Raw genomic sequence first — 23,578 nt, 5'->3', positions numbered from 1 at the left:
AGAAAGTAATTGTTTTCTTGTTCTCTTCTTCCCCCCTGCGCATGGAGAAGCCAAGCGTTCCAAAGCCATGTGGGTGCTCACCCCTGCGCTGCTGGGTTCAAGCACAGGCCATATGCCTCTACCTGACTTTCTCAGAGGGCATTATTTTTAACCCCAGCAGCAGATACCTCACTTATATTTAAGAAATCCAGGGTCCTTGTTTTAGGGAACCATGTCAAAATAAACTGCCCTGGCGCAACACTGAGCTAGTAGTTCCATTAACTCTTTCAGATGCAGTTTCTGGCTTTACATTGTTTCCAAGCTACTATACCTGCAACTCTACTGCTCTTTACTATCCAGTAGGATGGGTTTTTTTAGCACAACAGTACATGAAATTTTCTACTTTAACTTAACTGAAGCCTGTAACCTACAGAGAAGACCAGAAAAATGCAAAGTATTCTAAAAGCAGAGAAATCCATCAGAAACATTTTCTTGCATGAATCAAATTCCTTTCTTGGGGCTAAAAACACCACCAGAGACCACAGAATATCAGCTCTATGTTCAGACTCATTCTTTGCTCACTAAGACTATAAACCATGTTTGATTTCTCTTTACCTGAGTTTTCTTTCTGCCAGATTGGTATAAAAATGTTTATTACATATAGACACCTGGAAATCCTTGGGAATAGGGGCACTGAAAAAAAAAAACATTTAAAGGTACTAGTGTGAGAGGGGGAGGGAAGGAAGGAGGGAGGGAGGAACAACTGAAGCTCAGAAGATATGTAAGTAGTTGCAATAGCCAGCAGAGCAGGTGACATAGGTACACCCCAAAAGCTACCTCACAGAGTCGTTTTTAATGAACTACAGCAGCTCTGGTGACAAACTCCTGTATTTCTTTCATCCATATATAGCTCACCTTGGGCATGAGTTATCTCCACACACAACGCAGAAAATCACATCATTCTGACTGAAAATTTGGGTTGTTTTCAAGTGTCAAAGCCACATTCAAACCCTCTCCCCGAAATGTCAGTAGGATGAAGTTTCATTCCAAATCAATCTGACACTACCTAGCAAGATGTTCAAGCTATGGATTTCAAAACAAGTTGAAGACTTCAAACTAGACCAAAATATGTGAAGTTTTGGTGTTTGTGAGTCTGCACTACTAGAAAACAACAGCTAGATGATGACAGTAATAGCCCCCATTTTCCTATAAAGCCAGTTGATAAAAAAAGGGCAGGGAAATTTCTTTCACATACTACTCCTGTAATAGAGTAACTGTCACAGCACACTAACAGCCAAGCCTAGCTCCCATAATAACTTGCACCATTGAATAAAGCCATTTGAGAAATCTGTGCTCTTAGGTATCAAAACCAACGCAAAGAGGCAATACTCAACAGCATTCTAGAAACAGCACCAACCATACTCACACCACAGCTGGCTTACCTTCCATGAGTTTGGCAAAAGGCTCTGGACACGTGGAAGGGATTGGAAGAGCAAGTTTATTCATGGCAACACCATATGCTACTGCAAGACCATCAATTCCTCGGAATGGTACTTCTCCTGTTAGCAGTTCCCAAAGCAGCACGCCGTAACTACCAGGAGGAAAACAGAAAGAGAGAATAGGTGTTTGACTTTAACACAGTCTTTGTTAAGCAACAAGAAAGTACCTGAACCTATCAGGGTAAGTGTGGTACGCTGAAGAAATTGCAGTTTTCTGGACAAGCTCATCATGGCTGCCAAGCTGGCAAAGTGCCTTATTTTACCTGCTTTTTTTAATAGGACTGAGATAAGATGCCATTTTCGCCTTTTAGACAAAAATCATTTTCTCCCTGGAAACTGGGAACAATCTGAAAAACATTAACATAAATCTTCTAATTTAGCAAATTTCAAAACAGAACCCAGGGAAACTCTCAAATGTGAAGGAGGGTTGTTTGGCGAGTTGTGATTTTTAAAAATAAGTGAAAAATACTTCTTCAGAATTAGGCTGTTCTTCAGATGTTCTGTGAAATATTAACTATGAAGTTATGGAAATAGTTCCAGGACTGTTCTTCCCCCAGGTATATGACAAACAACGTATCATCAGAATATTCTCTCTACTTCTAGGAAACCTGAGCCAGAGACGGCTTCTTCATAGTTAGTGACCTGACAGTTTTTTCTTCCATTGATCTGTCTTATTCTCTTCTGAACCCATTTACCATCCACTATGTTCTGTAGTAGCGAGTTCCACAAATTTAATGACGCATTGCCAGAAAATACTTCCATGTGTTTGTTTTGAGCTTATCACTTGGTAATTTCATTTGCTTCCCTGTAGCTCTTTCAATACAAGGAAGAGTGAACATATGTTCCCTATTAGCTCCTTCCATGCCATCCATGATTTCACAGGCTACCACTACATCCTACCTAAATCATCTTCTTTCCAGCCCCCAAAATCCTAATCTAGCTAAATCCTAGTCTACTTAGTCTCCTGAACAGAAGCCATTTCATATCTTTCATTGACCTTGACATCTTCTGTACCATCTCATTCCATTGAAACCTTTTATGTTGGAATGACCAAAATCACATAAGTTTTAAAGATATGGGGAGAGGCACAATATTTCCTGTTTTCTTCTTTATTTCTTTTCTATTAAATTTTAATTTGCTACTTGCCTTTCTGACTCCTTACAAAATGAGCTAGGTTACTCACAGTAACTCTAATATCTTTTTACTGAATCATAATAGTAAAATTTAGAGCCCATAATTGTACATGTGAAATTCTCCCATGGGTACTACTTTGTATTTGTTACCATTTTATCTATTTTATCATTCAGTATAACAAAACTTTTCCTTAGCTCTCTACAGTAGATTAATTTTTTCTTATCCTGAATAACTTGGTATCATCAACAAGTGTTACCTAAGCATTTATTGCTTTTTCAAATCTCTTATCATTATGTTGAACACAAAATTCCCCACCAAGAAAACCGATGTATTCCTTTAGTAATTAAGAATTGACTAAGTGATGGGAAACAGACTTGCCCTCTTCTCCCACATCAATTTACTTTCTTTAAAAGCTTTTGATGAAAGATTTTGTTGAAAGTTTTTACAAATCCAAATATGGTATAAGCAATCTTATCACTTGTCCACATGCTCAATAACTCCTTCAAGAATTTTCATTTTTTCACATAGTATGATTTCATTCTACAAAAGCTGACTCTTCCCCAGATATTCTCATATGTCCACCAGCTCCTCGCTCTTAGTGCTGTTTCTACCATTTAGTAGAACTGAAAATCAGACTTGCTGATCCTCAGGAAGCTCTTTTAAGACCTGTCATCATGTTTGCTGCCTTCCATTTCTCTGGTATTAAGGCAGCTTTAAGCAACAGATTACACAGCACAGCTATTAACTCAGCTGGCTCGCTCACGTTCCTGTAGAAGTCCTGGGTGTTACTGTAAATCCCAGCAATTTGTTACTGTTCATTTTATCAGTCAGTTTTAACACCTCTGTGGACAGTACTTCAGTATGAGATGTCCTCCAGCTCAGCTCCTTTAAAGAGAAATTTTCAGCTTAAAAAGCCTCTCTTTGCTCCATTCTAGCAGACACAAGTCACTTACTAAGTTTTTTCTGCTATAGCCTTATCTTCTTTGCACTCTTACATCTTGGTCACCTCTATGCCGTATGTTCTCCTGCAGGGTTCTCACCTGTGCTGCATTTGAAAGCGATTTATTTGTTTTTATGCTTTTCACAAGACTCTCCTCAAAACCCTTTTAATCTTCTTAAGTGCTGGCAAGTCAAACGTAAAACACTCAAGTCCATGCCTAATTTTCATTTGGATACAGGTTCAACTCTTTGAAGTAGTCAACTTTTCAGTAGTCTCTTCTACATCATCATCTTCATTCATTTAAAGTCTTTCCTAAGCATTTGCTCTGAGCTTTAACATAGTGTCCTTAAAAGATATCCATGTTGCGCGTTCCCCTTTTGTTGTTTTACACAAAATTTCTCAATGTTTTCATTAATCTCCTTGAGATTAAACACTACTGTAATGGACTAATTTTTCTTAATTGCTTTTGCAGAGATATTGAATCTAAGTATACATATATTTTGACTAAGTATACATATATTTTGACCATGGTCATATTGTACAGTTTTGAAGGCCTCCTAAGCACACCTGAAGACCAAATAAAAACTGCTTGTCCTCTTAAGAGCTCCCTGAATAGCTGCTCCATGAAACAGTCATTTCTGAAGCTAAAAGATTAATCTCTTCTTGTTTCAAATCAACAATTGCCCTATCCATTTGAGAGTAATCAAAATTTTCATTATCGCAACCTGTACTCTTGCAATCTCCCCCCAACCCCGCCAAGTCTATACATTCATTGTACCTGCTGCCACCTTAGTTGGACAGTCTTAATACTACTTTTCCTATTTAGATATGGAATTTCAGTCACTAGAGATTCCACCTTTGCTGCTAACACAGTTAGTTTATTAAGCAAAATATCATACTTTTTCACTTATACAATCTTTTGCATTTTTCCTATGTAATTCATACTCTTGGTATTATAATGATAATTATAATTGAGAACCTTGATGGAAAGAAATAATCAATTTCTTACTGTCTCAAGAGCCTCATTTGAAAAAAATAAACAGGAGTTTAAGGATTTCCCATTTTCTTTTTGGCCTCCTAGGATTCATAAGACACTCAAAGGAAATGAATACTGAACTGAATATATATTTGGCCTGTCTAAATCTGATTGATTGTTCATGTTACTCTTCAGTTTGGATGCATGTGTTGCTATCAAAAGGTAGGAGAAACTACCGAAGAGTTGTGTTAATACTTTACCACGAGTGCTGGAGAAAGCATATATTAGCTATTTCTCTTAATGGAACAGTCAGGAAAGCACTATTGATGTGCTCAAAGCATTTCTTCTGCAGGCTAATTTTTAAAAGACAAAGGAACGGACAGATTGGAGTTTCTTCTAACATGACACTAGAAGTATGTATTGCAGAAAAGGTCACTTTGTTTGTGACAAAACTGAATGCCACCTCTTCCTCACATACCTACAGTTCATTGCTGAGAATACTGCTTCCACAGAACTAGGGAAACACTGCTTTGTGGCATTTGAACAACAATCATCCCAAGTGATTAAACAGCAAGAAAGGTGCTGAACAGTGTTTTCCATTAGCTCTCAAGGAGGGGATTGGCAATTACAAAGGAAAAAGCCAGAGACAGAAGAGATTTATACAAAAAAGGTGTAAGAAGAGTCAAGGGCCTCTCATTCTCAACAGGGAGGAAGAAAAACTGATCGAGCTCATTTATTTTTCCAGCACCCAGTAGTAATTTTTGGACTTTAATTACAAAATGAACCATGTGATACAAACCATGCGTCCAAGTCAACTGACACTTGTATGAATAATTAACCATCTCCCAGTGATCCAGTAATCCCTTAAGCCATTTAACATCAGGTTCAATCCTACACACTGGATTTTCAGGGAGAGGGAGGCTGGAGGTCTGCAGGATTTCACACGTGATTTTGCCATCTCCTTTGTAAGTCTGTGAACTTAGAGAAAAACAGTAATTTCTTCTCACTGTTATTGTTCAATGGCATTTATACCATAGGTTCCTCTTATCCATCTCCCTAGGTTCAGCACCTTCCATGAGAAAGGAACTATCAGCCCAACAAGGAGATCCCAGCAACAACAGAAAGTAGAATATTACTTTTGTTAAGGAAAAAACTTCATTACATTTTAATGGCTATTAACAGTGAGCATTTTGCATGTTATTGGACTGGCAGTTCCAGAGATGACATTTCCTGCTTATTTCACAACAGTCAGTTGCATACACTTCTCCCACATGAGCTTCTACCAATATTGCTAGTCAACATTTGTCTGCCAGGTACTGAAGTCTTGCCAGTGCTTCATTACACACAGAAGACTACAGAAGCCTGGAAGCAGTCAGTTGTGGATGGAAGTGCTTGCCAACACTTGATTCAAATGAAATATTCTAATGACTGAAGTTCCTACACCCAACACTGAATGCCTGAAACATCCTGATCTGCTAATCAGATGGTTTTAAGTAGTTCTGGTATTCCATTCCCAAATGAAAATTAAATTCCTAATTATTTCACTGGTCTCAGAGTAGATACATCTTAAAAGCATGTAAATTGAAGAACACAGGGAACTCAGATGAAGGTTGTATGGTAGCTTAACATGATTAGAATGCGGAATACAGACAACACGATTGTCTTTTAAGCAGCACAAGTCAAAAATGAAGCGTGCGGCAAACAAGAAATACATTTAAGCAGTTAAAATGACAGGGAAATTTGAATTATATGCCTACTAACATTAGCTTGCTGTACAGTACTGGATAAGCTGCAATATCTGTGGTTCAACTTCCCCCCTGTAAATCCAAAGCAAATATGTAACTCTCTTCTCAAACACGTAAATAGATTTACAGGAACTGACATATTTAAATAAAACCATGGCTTCTTTGTCCTCTGTACAGTATAAGCACAAGGTTTCTGCTGTAGATCTAAAGCTTGCGGGTGCAGCACAGCAAAATTCATAGCAACAATTTTTCACTAGCAAGATGTACTAAGTACTGTTATTATCAACAAGCTTTACAGTGGCCCAGACCCTGGTGATAGACACCAGTGTGTGGGAGCATTCCTCAGCCTTTTAAGTTCTTTGTCAACCCTCCTTTAGAATGGGACAAAAAAAACCAACCAAACAAAAAAAAAACACAGATTGAGTTTTTTAAATGGAGCTTGCTACATGTTTTGAAAGGAATTGTATGAAGCAGTTATTTATGATGAGATGAGACTGACTCAGGAAATTTCAGTCCTGGCAAGCATTTTCTTCACCTGTTTGTGCAGCGAGAACACAAGCAGAACAAGATTCTTGCTAAAAGGCTGGGCAACAATTCAGCCAGCAGTATTATTCTAATAAGATTTAAAGAAAAGGTGTTGAAGTAAAAGGGTTTGTGAACGTTAGAGACAGAGACAGCCAATTTTGCTGATGCTGCACAGGCTAACTGGAAGGTTGTCAGGCAAAAAACTCAACTCCAGTGACTAACCAAGAGGTTGAAGTGGACAAGAGGAGGGGCAAGTCTAATAGGATAAAAAAAGTTCATCCTGTTAAGAATATCAAGTTGCATCCTTGGGTGGGGACAGGATTTATTACACATGTCCATGACTGCTTTTATAAAATCCAGTGCTTACAATCACTGACACACTAGTAGTGACCGCACTGCAAGTATTTGTCCTCTGCATACATGCCTCAAACACCATGTTCTTTTCAGCTTATTTAACTATGACTCAAGGTTTTGGCCACCAGAGAGAGAAGGCTTATTCAGAGAGAGTGTAACAGCTCTCTTAATGGTGACGACCCTCTGTTTAAGGAAGAGCACTGAGAGGAACTCAACCTGTTTTCAAGGGAAGATTGGTAACTATAAAAAGAGCAAGTGATGAAGGAATCTTAAAAATAGAAATATAGTATTCTGAAAAACCAACAAATAATTTGTTATTTACAATCCTTAAGTCCTGAAGTAATTCAAAGTCCTTAAGTCAATGACCAAACTGGTATTTTTGCACAGGTATAGAGGCACTTGAAATACCTTCATGAAAATCACCAACTGACCTATTAAGTCTTATCTTTTCTAAAATGGGGTCATACTGGTACAGAACATCTACTGCTCTGTTCACAGCGTGCCTGGATTATTAGTTACAGTCACAGGGAATTTGTTTCCCCCTTCCCTTCTCCCTCTCTTCCAGGTTACCCTTAAAGGGCCACTCCTGGCACTGTTTCAGAGAAGAGCAAATTGAGGTTTGAGCTTGACAAACTGTGTACAAACCAGTACTGTCATCATGTGCACAGAAAAGGTGCAGAGCCTTGAGGTTTTCATTTCTGCCAGACTTCACTCAAAATAAAAGCCTGGTTCTTGCTCAGTTCGTCTCAGATTAACTACAGAGGCTACCACATTTAATTACAGAGTCAGAATTTTATCCACACCATTAGTGTGCAAAATACAAGTTCACAGACTTATCACAAGGCAATACATTATCTATTCAGCAAAACTGGATAAGGAAAATGAAAATCCCCACACCAAATCTCTGCCATAACAGCCAAACAATTCTACTAGCTGGGATATTTCTTTATCCTGACAGATTTCACAGCATGCACACTTGTGTGGGAGCATTACTGGCCAGTGACAGAATCTTACTGCTCTGAAGACAAAGTCACCCTGACATTTCAATACCTCTCTCCCCACAGGAAAACCAAAATTCCATCTACTTCATCTGTTGCAGATGTTCAGTACTAATTCTATGTCACACAGCATCCAGAAAAGTCACTGTCCTAGAGCTATTTGCTGAATTCTGGATTTACCAATTCACTTAATGGTCGTATTCAAACTCAAGTTTCTGGAAGTCTATGGGCCGACCCTTATGCTCCTCCCCACCACAGTAGCTTCTGTTCTCAAAAATCCCAGTGCATGAATGGAAAATACAATATATACATGCAAATTACTACTTATGTATTACATATTCATATGAACCTAGAGATGTATTATTTTATGTGAAAGACTAGAAAGGTGGAAATAATTCACAAGATTATTATGCAAGTGAAAAACATTGTATTCAGGCTGCAACTGCATGGGGAATTCGATTAGGTACAGTGTTTGTGTACAAATACATCAGTGACAGACTACTACCAAAACATAAAATGATCTTACTGTTGGTAAAACAGTAAAAAAGTAGTAATTTTAAGTACATCACAGATTGTTTTATGGCCTTTGATTATGTCAGCCAACAGCCAAAACAAGCACAAAAAGTTTGTTTTAGATAAAGCAGAGGGAATTGAGATTATGAATCCTAGGATAATCTGAACATAAACTTATAGAACAAAAATTTAGGGGGATGCAGGAGCTGGTCCACCACTTTCTACAGTTAAAAAAAGTTTACAATTAATACAAAGTAGTCTGAGAGTCTGATAGATGGAAAGCTGGTGGATAAAGTTTTCTTAAGACCTGAATTTTAATATTTGGTTCACCATTACCCATTTTTAAACATAAAAGAGGTTTCCTGGCAGGTCTAGTTACTCTTTAGTATCCAATCACTTAATGCCAAATCAATACCTCCACACATCGCTGCCTTTGGAGAACATTGAGGAGCGGATGACCTCAGGAGCCATCCAGGCATATGTCCCAGCCGCACTCATTTTGGTAGTTTTATGCCATTCCCTGGCCAAGCCGAAATCCGTGATCTTCAATATCTTGTTGCTCAGATCTCCATTTTCCACCTTTTCGAGTATCAGTACTGGAGAAAAGGGGGGCGGGGGGAGGGGAATAAAAGGTATGCAGAGTAAAGCTAGTATTTATGCAAAAAAGATCCTCCCGGACATCTCCCAAATTTCAAGATTCTCCCTGACTTAGTTATTCAAACATACCACACTCCATTACAAGTTATTTCAAGGTGATCCCTTCATCTGACAAGTGAACAGCTGTCGAGCAAATAATTTCAAATTTAACCAAAATACCAAGCCCAGAGAACAAATAGATAATGACATAATTATTTAATATAGTGCCTAGTGTCATTCTGTATAATAATTCTCTGCTAAGAGGAAGTGAACCACTGTAACTTCTAGAAATCCAGATAAGGGAAGACATTTCCTCATTAATCCTCTCTCAGCAAGCCTGTAGTAGCATCTTTTTCTTGAACTACTTAGAGGACTTTTTTTTAAATCCAGATACACACACAGGGTGGATATATCCTTCATGTAAATATGTTCGGAGTGGAAGCTCTATGTACACAGATTTTTTCTTTTTTTAAGTCACAATTAAAAAAAAGATTGATGATCAGTAATAACATGCCCAAATCAAGACTTCATATACACCACCATGTTATAGATTCCCTCCCCCATCATTATGAAACTATTTTTTTAGTTAAGCTGCCAAAGTTTCTACCACGTTTCAGTGGCAAAGGAGTCTATACCCAAGAACTTTAAAAAACCTTGAGACAGAACTCAAGAATGCTTTGCTATAAGGCACATCTCCTCTTTACCCAGAAAGCTGTACTGTCACACCACTGTGAAATGAGTGTAAACCAGAGGCCAGAAGTATCCACTCTGCTTTAGCAGCGCCTCATTATCCTCTTTATCTTAATGTAAAGTGACCACACAAGTTGCGCCAGCAATGTAACATCAAGCAATAGGTTATAATAGCCCACTAACCTTCCATAACTAACGTAGCCATAAGCCTGTGAAATGGTTTTCAGCCACTTTGTAAAGGGCCACAAAGAAAAAAATATTTGTATTACCATTAGTCCAATGACTTCACAGCAAGAGGCATCAAGCCACTAATACACCATCATTATGCAGCTACTCTGTTTTTAATGTCATTACAGACACAGGTTCTTAGAAAACAAGAGGGGTTTTTTTTCCCCTTTTCTATGCATATATGTGTGAATTGCAAAAAAAAAAAACCCCTACAACCAAACAATCATGGATCATAACAAAACCTATAAAAGGCAAAAGCCTTGCAAAAATTACAGTACACACAAAAATCATCTTCAGGACCATTTTTAGCAGTCCATGAAAAGACTCAAGTATCAGTCTCAAGCTAACACAGCTTTTTTTTTTTTGCTTTTTTTTTTTGCGGGGGGGGGTGGGGGTGGGGGGTGGCGGGGCGGAATCTTACATTCATTCTCATACATCCCTCCAGTAATCAAAATGGAATTTGCTGTGAAATAAAAGCCTAAAGTGTTATTCAAATCCTTCTGCATAATAAGTAATATACATCTAAATGTTAAAATACTGCATTTACTTTTATTAAAGTTAAACAAACTGTCTGTTCTCTTAAAGTTAAAAAAAATCAGTTACGCTTTCTACAAGGCTTCAGAATTCACAAAACACTACTTCATTAAAGATTTTTGTGGGGCAACTCAAGTTGTGAATGAACTAGACTTTTGGTTAAGCTCTTGGTTCTTGCTTCTTTTGCAAAATTCCTTTCTAACATTACCAAATGTTCCATTTTCCTAATTGCAGAGGAAGGAGGAGTTTGAGGCCTAGAGTTACTATTCTCTTCATTCGGGCAAAAGCATATGTATTTTTAGAGCCACACTTCAGTGTAGAAGAGAACCACCACAAGAAACAAAGGTACAGAAGGCTTCCTTTGTGCCTTTTCTTCTAGTAAGCCCAACTTTTTTCCTTCTTTCTAGCAGATGAAGAACTGCTAAGAGAAATTGCTAATAAGTCACCCATTGATTGCAAGAGTGAAAAAACTTCCTAGAATATACGTACTAAGTTTCTTCTTCTAGCATGTACCCACTCTGCGTAAAGAGCTGGCAGAATAATAAAATCTAATTTTAAATTTAAATGCACTAATATAGAGATATACAGGGAAGTTGTAAAGGTAAAGTAAAACTTTGAAACAAGAAAACATGGGCTTGGGGTTTTTTTGCTTCCCTCTATAAGCACAGTAAGCAACAAGCAATTTTGTTGTTCACAAGGTAGATCATATTCTGTCTGAAAAAGTTCAATAGCAGGACAGAGAGCCAGATATCACAGTTGGGTTGTATACACCTTCCTGGCAAGAGGTTATTTAAATCTAATTACCTCGATTTGTATTAAGTTCTCACAGAACAATAGGTACTTACACAGATCTTTTGTATCCATGAACTTGTTTCTTTTGTCAGGTGTAGGCTAAGTAAGGTAAGTTACCATGACAAAAGACCACAGAGAAGGACAGTGAAAGAGTTGAATTTATTGCAAGTCCTTGATTCTTTAGTTACCTTGGCTCCCCTGCTATTTCCTTGCAATAACTGCTTGGGATAATAAACCTGCAACCCAGAATTGTAAAAATTAATTTTAAGAATCATATCTCTCTCCAGCATCTGTTTCAGTTCTCCTTATCTTGGTCAGTATCAACAGGCTCACTTGTAACTGCTAGGAGTCTCCCTAGCCCATCTGTCATTTTCAAACCAAAAACCTTGACTCTCCCTCTTGTGTTTGCTCAGATTTCAATGAAGAATCTTATAAATAGGTGAAATATGAATTCCTTTCAGTTTCCTCCTTAAAAGTCTCTTTTATGGAGAACACAAGCCAGGTTGCTAGGACACTGCAAATGCATTTTACTCATGCATCATGGTCTCATTTGCTTGTGAGCTTTATCTACAATCAGTTATTGCCTCTTGTTTAATACTTTGAGTGCAAGTTCTCTTCAAGTGCTATTTCTTCTGCACTCATATTACTCTACCACAATACAAAACACAAATAAGCAACATACCTCCTACACTTACAGAGTTAACATACCTTTCCATCTTTGAATAGATTTGATCACTCAGGACAGAGCTAACAGTGGCCAGATGATCAGCCTAACAAAAAAAGTTCAGACACAAATATAGAGCACCTACACCAAAAACTCAGCTAATCTACCAAGACAGTAAATCTTCTCATTCTGGTCTGTTGATTTAAAAGATCTGCATGAGATAAAGAGGTTTAAAAAAAAAAGGTAGAAAATTGAATTGAAAATCTTTCACATTCTCAGCCTTAAAAAGAGAAAATGTTTGGCAGCAAAGATACTGGGCCTAGTTTTCAGGCAACCAGGGAAGAACGAGAGCCGAATCAGGAGGGACATGAAGAATGTGTGTCAGCTTGTTAGTGGTGGATCACCGTTTCCCCATTCCAGCAGGGCCCATGCAAGAAATCTCTTCCTGTGTGCATGCACAGAGCCAGTCAAGTTGTAGATGAAGGTGTGCTATGTACTGCTGCTCCTAACAACTCAAAAACATCCTTTTCCTCTGTAGCACAGGCTAAAAGGTGATCTTTAAGTAGCATGGGTAGGAGCCAACTGGCAGTGTGCAAAAGGGACCGGTGAAGCAAACCGGGTATTACAAGCACATTCAGACAGCTTTGAGGATCCAACTGCTACAGTAAAACAACTTCATACAGCAAATCACCAATACCATGTTCTTTGCCTACTGCAAGTGCGAAGCAAAGCATGGTGGCTTAAACTAGCATTAAAAATTGTTAGCAACTTTAGGTGAAGGGTATCATGAACATGTGTACTTACAGGAGTAATAATCCAGAAGTACTCACATACATTTTCGTATATTCCTGAAAGACTTGGAACTTATCCTCTGGAAAATAAGCATTTGACAACGAGAAATTAATTACAGCTCAGATGAATTCTGTCCAGCAAGACAGCTCTTCCATATCTCAGGGTGTCCCAGCTGAGACAACAAGAAAGGAATATGATCCAAATAGGCCTCGGTATCGCCTAGCAAGACTTTCCCTGGATCAGGCAGTCATCCAGATACAGGTACTTATGATTTACATGTGTAATTTCAACTACTAAAAATTTATTCAGAACTTTATTACCACAAGGACTCTCGAGAATCATTACTGATAATGATTCAACACCACTGTTTAATTTCTTGAGAGCCAGGCAGACTGCAAGTGCTGAAAGACAACAGTCAATTAAGACACGTTAGGTCTGAGCTTAGAGAGATACTAACATAGAAATTAAACACTGGGCCTCCTCTTATCTAGGTTACGATGAAGACCAGTCTTTCTTTGAAATAAAAATGTCTATTGAGGTTCCTCCATATTCTTTGAGAACACCTTTGGCACCTTACAAGAAGCATCAAGGACATTTTCATATCAGACTCTTGTAAGAAAGCTTCCTGAAGTACAGAGAAAGAAGTAGGCACCATATAAACAAAGGGGTGGGTTAGGTAACCAAAGGCAATAAGCCAACACTTACTGGTTTGATGATGAGACAGACTAACTAGCAGAATAGTATAAGGCAGAATTCAAAGACCATTTGATAAGACTCGGTCTGGTGCAGTCCTTAGTCATACTGTCTGACATCACAGCAAGTAAATTAACAACTGCGCATTGCTAGAGATGAGAAAACTTATCATTGTTGTATTTTCAGTACTTTTTAACACAAGTTTCCATCTATGTGATTCTTTGGCTTCTGCTCAGGACAAAACAAGTTGCAGTAATAAAGAGGAAAGGCAGCTTACTGCCACTGCGTGGCTTGCTTTCATCACTAACTTGAGAGCATTTTTAGTCATCTCTGAGTAGTTCAGAGTTATAGGTGGCAGTTGGTAGCCTACTCTCTGAAGATTTAGGATACCCTACGCTTGGGACTTTGATACTTCATGGACAACTACCATCATGCTCACAATACTGACTGCAGCACCCAGGCCTGTAAGACCATCGCAGCTACTAAACAGCCTTTCTTAATTGTGTCCTTTAATTTGTCTTTGTTGCCATGAGTGAACTCAGCAATCAAGATCCATATTATCAGAGAATCATCCTTAGTCAACAAGTCCTGGCATTTACCCCTTCAGAATCACAGTAATGTGGAATTTCCACAAGAACAAGTCCAGTTGCTTAAGATATGGTTTGATTTAGTTGTTTTGACTATTGAAGCAGTAGTTAAGAGGCTAGAGCCAAAGCAGACCGATAAAGTTTACAAAGAGCATCTGCAGTACATTCTGCAGATCATTGAATGCTGGCCATTAACCAGATCTTTCACCAGGTCTAATACTCTTCAGTTAGTAGGCAACACCAGATGCTGAAACAGAAGTGTCATTAGAGACTTTACTGATACAACTGAAGTTTCTCATTCCAGTCTCAATCTGCACAAAGAGTGATGGGGACTTAACTCAGCCAATGCTGGTACGACTTAAAGATGGTTTCTTAGTAAGGGAGGGAAAAGAACTGAGGATGTACCCAAGATCCTCTGATCCTTGTTTGCGATTTCAGCTAGCAGCTTTTCTAGCAGAGTTAGAAGTGATGGAAATCAACTTCTTGAGGTCAGGTGAAGCTGGTTTACCTTCTCTAGTTTAAGTATCATTCTGTATGTGTATTAATAGCTAGCAGGCTTTTGACAGAATCCAATGTCAGTCTTACTGAAAGTAATCAAATCTTTAGAAGTACACAGATCCCAGTGATAACAGATCCTAAAGGGGATGATTCTCAATTTCATGAGTCACAGTTGTATAGCAGTGACATCAAGAAGAATGAGGTTGGGTTTTTTTTTTCTAAGCCAGGGCCAACTCAGATGCTTTTGTGGTTTAAACAAAGATTTGTACTGAAAATAGACCTCACAGAAACAGACCCACTGAAGTATGACTGACACAATGGTATCTGACACTGTCAGCTCTTCCCCCTGCTCCACCCCATTCCACATTATTATGCTTTACTAGAAAGACAAAAACATCTTAGTATTCAAAGCAATACAAAAAGCAACCTGATTAAGATTTCCAAGATACCATTATACCCTTCAGCCTTCATGTAGTTGCTACTACTGGATCTTCAGTTCTGTTTTGTCATCACAAGTCATTATGGAGATGCCTGCTCTGTGAGGCACTCGACAGTGCAGGATTATTTAATAGAAGGACAGAGTTAAGGCTGCTGTTGGTCTAATGAGACCTTTAAGGACAGTTCCAAAGGTGGAGCTTCGTGTTAGAACATTGAACTTTCACTAGCAACTCATGAACTTGCACTGGTGTGTTTAGGATTGGGACTATATGTATCTAGCACTATTCTATGCCCTTTCAGAAGGAGAAATCCCTGCAGTGAAAACACTGAAACCTGCAGCTTTAAAATTTTGTTAGTGCAGACATCCTGTATTAGTACCCAAAACCACCAGTTAGTTCTAAGTAGACAAAACAGAGGATCAAATGCATTCTGAAGGAATACAGACTGAAGTTAAAAAAATTAACAGATTAAATGCTAGCCAAGTTTCAACCCTGCCATAACCTAAAGATAAAACTACAAAAGGGCTGCCCTGGAGGCAAGTGATAAACATTTCTATAGAGATGAAATTCTGTCTTGCATGCATGAGATAGATGCACACCTACCACAGCCTCATATGTTCAACAGGTGAATTTCTTTCCCTTCCCCCTCCTCATGGATCATTACAGTGAAAGCTGGCTTGGATGAAACAAACTCACAGCATCTCAGAAGGCAGTGTTCCTAGGCTCCAAACATAATCAGAAAAGACAAAACCTCTCCAGAAGGGGATTCCAAGCATAAGTCTAATATACATGCTCTGAATTACTCTCTACAGGAGCCTCTCTTGACTGGAGGCACATCTGTGCTAAGTGCCCAAACTCAAACCACATGAATCTCTGTGGTCTGGTATAAGCAAGCAATTTCAATTACAGAAGTTCCCCAACACACCAGATGTCAGAGAGCCATCTGGTGAAAACCAATTTACTCATAGTTGCAAGATTATCTCAGTGTTCCGAACTTTTTTTAAATTAAGTTTTCAGAAATATATTGTTCTTTTAGTAGGACAGCTAATGTAAGTCAAATTGGTACTACTGTTAAATCAGTCTTAAATAAAACTGTCCCTTGGCCCACAAAGGCAGCTGGAGGTCATAATTCATTGCATCTTGCACCACTCACCTTAATGATCACTGAATTAATTGAAAAGTCAATGGTGAACAGCTTTGTTGAACACACAAAGCCTTACTGCAAGGAGGACCTCATTTCCAGATATTAAACAGCTGTATTTTCATTACTCATGCATCTACCAAAAAGACATCAGATCAGATATACAAATACACCATAGCCAGGTAAAGATAGGGGTATAAAGCTGTATATCCTTTGATCTATTTGTACCTACATTTTAATAAACCCTAAGAGGGCTGGGTAAACCACATCTAACATGTCAGTATCACTCCTGCTTCTTAGTCATTGCAGTAACAGGTTTAAAACTGCTGAGCAAACTTTGTTTTGGGAATATTCTCAACTTTATTATAGTGTTCCAATGCAAATAACTGCACTGTTAATATATTTTTCATTCTGCTTAACCCAACTTATTTCTATTACAAAATTTTTTTCCTCTTTCCAATTATGCTAGAAGCACTAATTGGTCTGGATCTTTCCTTCTGCCAGAATATACACATTTCTATCCCTTACCTTTAATTTTCTTCTTCTCAAACGCATCCATTCTTCCAAACACACTCCTCTACCCTACATAAACAGATAAACCATCCGCACTGAGTCTTTCAATCCGATCACTAAAATAAACATGATAAAACTTTACTTAGGTTCTAAGTTGGTCACTTTATAAAACCTCAGTAATACACTTCCTATGTTTCACCCAGCACCATACTACCTCCAGCATGCATGAAAAGATAGTTTAAAGAGGTAGATCACTTTCACAGAAGGAAAGTTTTCACAAGGGAAATTAAGAAAATTTTTTTTGGCAACAAAGTTAACAGCTGCTGTTTTAATCCTCTGTTCTGCTCATATTACACCAGCAGAGCCAGAAAACATGTTACAACCTCCTCTCACAAACACAAACTTCCCCTGGAAGGCAGTAACACTGTCAGATTTTTTTGCTTGTTTCTTTTGGGAGGGTTATTTTAGTTTTCAGCTACACTTTTGGACAGTTAGGACAGCATTCTTAGTCTCCAGTGGGCCAAAGTAGTGGGAAAGAGCAAGTAGGGAAAAATAAACACTTTAACCCATGCTGATCCAGTTGCTAGTAACGTCAAAGAACTGGTAGGAAGCAGCTCCTCATTTCATCTCACTGTCAAAATTAAGCGACAAGGCAGCAAAATACGGTCATATAATTGCCGCCTTCTGGTTTCTCAGCCTAGAGAAAGGATTAGGTTTATCTGCATAGTGTAGTGCTGAACAGCATGCTCCTTTGCTTTGCTTCTGCTAAAAGCTGACTCATCACTTCAGAAGCAGAACAACATTCAGGAAAGAACTACTACAGCATGATCACCCACAGCAAAAATAGCCCATTTTTATATATGAAGGTAAAGGGGCTGCTGTCTGCTGCACAAAATAGTATGAACAGCCAGGCATGCCAAAATTTTCTGGCTGTACTGGCTTCAGCTCCTTCAACTACTCTGCTATTGTATTCCCAATTTATTTAGCACATAGCACACCAAGAAAATAAAGAACTTCCTGACTTAAGTGGCAAAAGTTAGTAACGACAGAATACCAAGGAAAGCAAGATTACCTTGCGATACCACTGCAATAGTTAACCAGCAAACTGCCCATCACCCCCGTATTTCATGACAATAGCTGTATCAGCAACTTCATGCTCCCCTTCCCAGTCCAGAGTGTGTGTATTAAGAAACACAAGAGAAACTGCAAAAAAATCCAAGACAGTCTCTTGTATGGTCGATCCAGCTTACAGTTCACACCAAGTCATTTAACTGTGCATGATGCTACCCAGTAAGCCTGGCACACAAGAACAGAAATCTATTAGCTAATGGACATCAAGCCTGCTGGAAATGGTTACAATCATTAAGTGAAGGGAGAAATAAAAAAAAATAAGAGAGGGACTGAGTGCAATGAGAACTGAAAGCATACAGGAAGAAATACAAAAGGGAGCAGGCTGGAAGACAAGGATCCCTACTGTAAGGGAAAAAAGCTGCATTTGTTGTCTGCAGTACACCAGGATATATCTCCGACTTGATGGATGATTGCTGGCTTCACATTTAACTTCCATATAACTTTTCCTCAACTGAGACAATACAGGCAGTATTTTAGTGCCAGAATACCTGCCATTCTTTTATTTAAATACTACAGTTCTAGGCAGACCATGAAACAACGGGGCTACTACCTAGCTATAAAGCAACATTAACTCATGTTCTATTGTTATATTTTGAAGCTTTGTCAACAGTGTTTCTAGCGTGCTAGGGTGAAGAGTGGTGCTTTGAAACAGGTTGGGAGAACAATCTGAAGAAAGTATCAGAAGCTTGTTTGCCAGAAACTTAAGAAAATCTTGATTATGAAGGTAGTTCAAGTTAGCCTGAGCTTAAAGAGAGCTCCCGAACCTAGAGACAGAGCGGGTGGCAGAGGTCCCAGGTGAGGCCCTGACTGTGAACTACCAAACAGACAGAGCAACTTGATGACGTAGAGTTGAGAAGGCCTGAAAAACCCAAAGGTGGTGGAAATATCTGAATACCTGTCAGTGTCAGTGCACTTCAGTAGTTCTGTTTCAGTCTTCACGAACATTAGGACTGCTGTGGTTCAAACGTGCTGTGGGTCGAATGCTTTGCCATCCAAGATTCCAGGAATGAAGAAAGCAGTTGTATCAAGACATGAGGAAAAACTCCAGCAAAAGGATTTAGCCTGCAAGCACATCCCACTCACACCCATTCCCAAGAGCTCCTACTCATTATTTTGTGCTGTACTCTGTCTCCTTAGAGCCACATCAGCTGGTTACACAGTCCAAGAGCTAGATAGCAGCAACAGCGATGGGTGGGTGAGAGTGACAAGAAGAAGGACTATAAACATGATAAATGTCATCTTTGTTATTTTACTTGGTGTAGAAACATTTAATTCTAATATTTAAATCACTAAGTAGCCATCCAACTACCTGCACAGACTTAGTGAAGTTTCTTCACTGATCTCCCATATTCTTATCTGGACTCTCAACTAGATTTCTCCTTTAGTCCCAACGCTTCACCATATTTATTCTTATTTTGTTAGACTGAAGAGAAGTGAGAAGACCACTACTTAAGACCTCAAAGGCTGAAAAAGGAATTCAAATTCACACGGAATGATGCTACTCTACCTAACTTACCTTTTCTTTCCCACAACAATACCATGCATTTTTGCTGCAGTTGGGTGTTTTTGCAGATCACTCCAGAGCAACTCAACCACCTATAGACACAACAGCCTAGTACTAGATTTGTTTTCCCATAGGCCTTTTCTCATCTGGTATTGTACGATCACTGTTTTCAACAGCAGTAAGGTCAACAGGCAGCTACAAAGAGGGGAAGTAATGCTTACCCTGTCATAGCTGGAGTGTGAAAGACCATTGCTGCAGTTGAGTACTCATTGTGGGTGGGAATATCGGACACATTTTATTTCTTCCTCCATCCTGCAAACAGAACAGCTAACTGTGGCTTCACTTACCAAAATGCAAAATGGCAAAAGTTTTGTCAGATAGTGGATAAGCATCAGCCCATCCACTTCCTCCATTTAGGTAAGTCAAGTACTGTAAGGAGATGTATCAGATACCGAGTCCATCGAATCCCAGGTGCAAGAGCTTTACAGAAAGAAAAGAACAGAGTAAAACCTTTACGGAAACCAATGCTTTTTCACTCTGAGATCCTTAAATGCAAAACACAAGCAGGGTTTCAGTTCTAAAAGCTGCGAGGCTTTTCCATGGTAGGATTTAAGAGCAATCCAGACCTGTATGAGGAGGTACTACCATTAAACTTCTCCCTACCAGCAATACAGCAGAAGTCTCAAGTGCAAGAGTTGAAGGAAACAGAGAATATTTCCATTTCAAAACAATTCCAAGTTTATCATAAAATTGCTTTACACAAGTTTCAGAAGTCAGCTAAAGGCTTACTGAAGCTGAAGGTGTGCCAGAGAGGAAAAAAAGTCTGATTAATATCACAGGATCCAGACTCTCCCACACACCCATGGCAGAATGTGTCCAAAACCGAGCCAATCTGTTACAGGAAACCTTGTCTTGAACAAAATCTCCTCACTCAACCCCGTATGTTTTCTAAGGGTTTGTTTTTCAGACCACAGAATAAAGTTATCCAAGCTAGGACAGCTCTGAAGGCACTTTCTGAGAAATTCTACTCCTAGAGAACTTCTACTCCTAGCCAGAGGGTCCATGAACACTAAAATATTAATACTACACTTAAATTTTAATTTCTTCCCTGACACACACACCCTGGGATTTCACAGTTGGGACAGCCAATTTCAGTTTACAGTATTTTTTTGTACTCATCTCCCCACAATCTAGGTATAAATCTTTGCTTTGTCCAAATCCCTTTGACTGCCTTCTAGATCTGTTTTCAGTCCACACACTTTCAACTACTAGGAGGCTGTGAAATTCATGCAAATGTGGATTTATTTTTTTAAACGAAGACTAATTCAGAAAAATGAGATAAGCATCTTTGATCTCTTGCATGGGCCAAATACTACTTTTTATACTTGTTTTTATCTGAAAAATGAATAAAAACTTCCACTGTACTCTGAAGAAACACAATGCATTCTGAAATCTTCAGGGTTCTTATTTAGAAGGTACTATAGTAATAACAAATATTAACCATAGTCCTGTAGTTTTTGAACAGTCCTTATTTGAAGGAGAAAAGTATCCATAGATAAAACAAAAATGTTCTTGCATAGAAGATGGCTTCGCTGAACTTACTATGATTGTTCCAATCCCATTTTCCCCTCCCATGAATAAGTGACACTTCCCAAGATACATTTCAGCTCAGATGGTGGTGGCGGGAAATACTGGATGTTAGAGAAAAAGATAGCCTTAATATATTGCTTCACGCTGCTGCATTGTCTGAGAGGCATGCTCTCAGAGAGCCAGAACCTAGCTAGTAAGTCTGCAGTTTGCCTAACAAGTCAAAAAAGCAGCGTTATTGCAAAGGGGACAAGGGACTGAGCTTACCACGTGTTCCTTTTTCTAATTATTAAGTCCTATTGGCAGTACAACGGCACACTGCCTTGAGGACAGAACTAAGCTTTTGGGAAAGGATTTAAAAAACTCGCTCCAAAATGAGACCTCATATTGTAGCGGTTTGCCAAAAATCTAATTTGCAATTTTAGCTCTACCCTCCATAGTCAGCCAGCGCAGCTTTGCTTCACAAGTATCCAGATAATGAGCAATCTGTTCTTGATCCTGCATTCAAAGTACTTAAAGTGATTAACAGATCTGCACATGGACTGAGTCCGGGCTTTCTGCATGCAGCCTTTACCTACCTTCTGTTGGGTACTCTGCCGTTCATTTCAGTAGGACTGCATCTTTATTCTAATATTTGTTTGTGGTGCAGAAGGCTAAGTGTTGCATAAGATCCTGTAGAGCACAGAATTTAAGACTCACTCAAAACTTCACATCTTAGAAGGAAAAACAAAGAATACAAATATTGTCTCTAGTAATAAGAAAATATTTTCTCTCTTTTATTACTAACCATCCAGCAACAACACATTTAAAAAAAATATATACACCTTGGAAGCAAAAGCTTTTTAATTATTGGGTACGCGTGAGGGTTCAGCAAATCCATAAAGCTAGCCGACTGTCCTCTTCTATCAACCTAGAGGAGGTGATGGATGTGACAGCACAGCAGTTCTTGGATTTTAAGCCGTGCAGCACAGTGACTCTAAAGAGCTAATGCATAATGGGGGAGGGGATAGGAAAGGCCTCCAGAGCCATGATATATTTAGAATCGATCCTTTCACCTAGCCAAGCTGAAAAAAGTGTTATCGCTTTAGTGATCTGGTACAAAACACTTTGAATGCTCCTGGAGAACACTCAGGTGAGTTTCCTGGAAAAATTGAGCTGTTCACCTCTGGTTTCAGACTAAATCCTACCATACTGCTTACATTGGAATGGATTATTGTACTCTTCATAATCAGTTAAATGCTCCAAGGAAAAAAAAAATAGTTACATCTGTACCCAACACAGTGCTTTGCCAAATCGTATCAGTTTGAAACCTTGCAACAAATCAAGAACTGTATTAGGCAACAACAAAAAAAGAAAAGGGAAGAGTAGAATCACATAAATGACATTCATTGTCACTCGAGACTGTCTGAAGAGAGATTCAATAATAATGCTGGTTCAGTGGGAGCCATTTCCAGGCAAATAGAAACATGAAATTCATGATGAAAAAAGTAACACAGAACTGTTTTGCTTTGGCTTCAATTAAGACATCTCTATGAAACAGTCAATAACACCAAGTACTAGTCATTCCTGGAACAGGCTGGTACTCCACAATCTAGAAGGTAAGGAAGACATAAAAACTTCACAGGCAGCAGCACAAACCACACCAGAAGCTGGGTTTTTTGGTGGTTTGTGTTCTTTTTTTTTTTTTAAACCACATTTAATTAAAAAAAATTAAAAAAAAAGCAGAGGCATATTTCTTAGAACAAATGTTAAGAGGCTCCGAGATGCACAATCAACAACAAGCTACAGCTGACAGCAGTGAAATTCAGACTTTCTTGAATACTGCAGTTTTACCTTAAGCTGAGCAGAACAAGTTGCCAGCTGCTGAGAAAGAGGGTGGTCCTGCACTGTTGCACATGAAAGTCCATGCAAGATAACAGCTCATGCAGTAAAGCTATCAGAAAGCTGTTCACTTTTTGAAGTGTTAGATTTCTGTTAGTTTTTTGACCCAGCTTACTCTGTGATCAAAGAGTGTAAGTGACTACACAGTACCCTGGTAAAGCATTAGGAATATCCCCCAGTTACCAGATGACCATAATTGTATCAAAGCCACACATTATGTGACTGATTACATCAAACAAGAAAAAGCAAATCAATAAATCCAAGGGCAAGACTGACAACACTTCAACAAGCAGAATTAGGCATATGGAGTTCTATTAATCAAAGTTATGGGATTTTTCTTATTTTCAGGATCCTTGAACAATGCAAAGTCAAAAAGCAACAAAAGACTACTGTCTCTAACACCTTTTCCTAGGCCCATACTCAAACAGGAGAAACAACAGGAAATCCTGTAATACTTTTGTGGCAGGTAGACCACATGGCATGGTTCACATACATCCCACTGCCCTTACACTTACCATCTTTACAGCCATTATCCATACTAGCACTTCTTTATAGTACCCCAAGAACCCTCCAGGGATCTCCAATTTAAGCACAGCACTTGATGCAA

General features: G+C 38.8%; 1 protein-coding gene across 3 annotated transcripts in view; it reads right to left on the bottom strand.

The window, feature by feature from the left end:
- Positions 1 to 23,578, bottom strand: part of MAP3K9 (mitogen-activated protein kinase kinase kinase 9) — a 64,312-nt gene that overhangs the window by 26,275 nt on the left and 14,459 nt on the right. For all 3 annotated transcript variants that reach the window (XM_076344767.1, XM_076344769.1, XM_076344768.1), the window contains exons 3-4: positions 9,079 to 9,259; positions 1,422 to 1,570 (exon numbers count right to left, since the gene is read on the bottom strand). In XM_076344767.1, coding sequence (XP_076200882.1) covers positions 1,422 to 1,570; positions 9,079 to 9,259 — 330 coding nt within the window. The remainder of the gene's footprint in view (positions 1 to 1,421; positions 1,571 to 9,078; positions 9,260 to 23,578) is intronic.

This window comes from Aptenodytes patagonicus, chromosome 7 (genome assembly GCF_965638725.1).
Source record: "Aptenodytes patagonicus chromosome 7, bAptPat1.pri.cur, whole genome shotgun sequence".
Lineage (NCBI taxonomy): Eukaryota > Metazoa > Chordata > Aves > Sphenisciformes > Spheniscidae > Aptenodytes > Aptenodytes patagonicus.
This window is presented reverse-complemented; position numbering and strand designations above follow the sequence as displayed.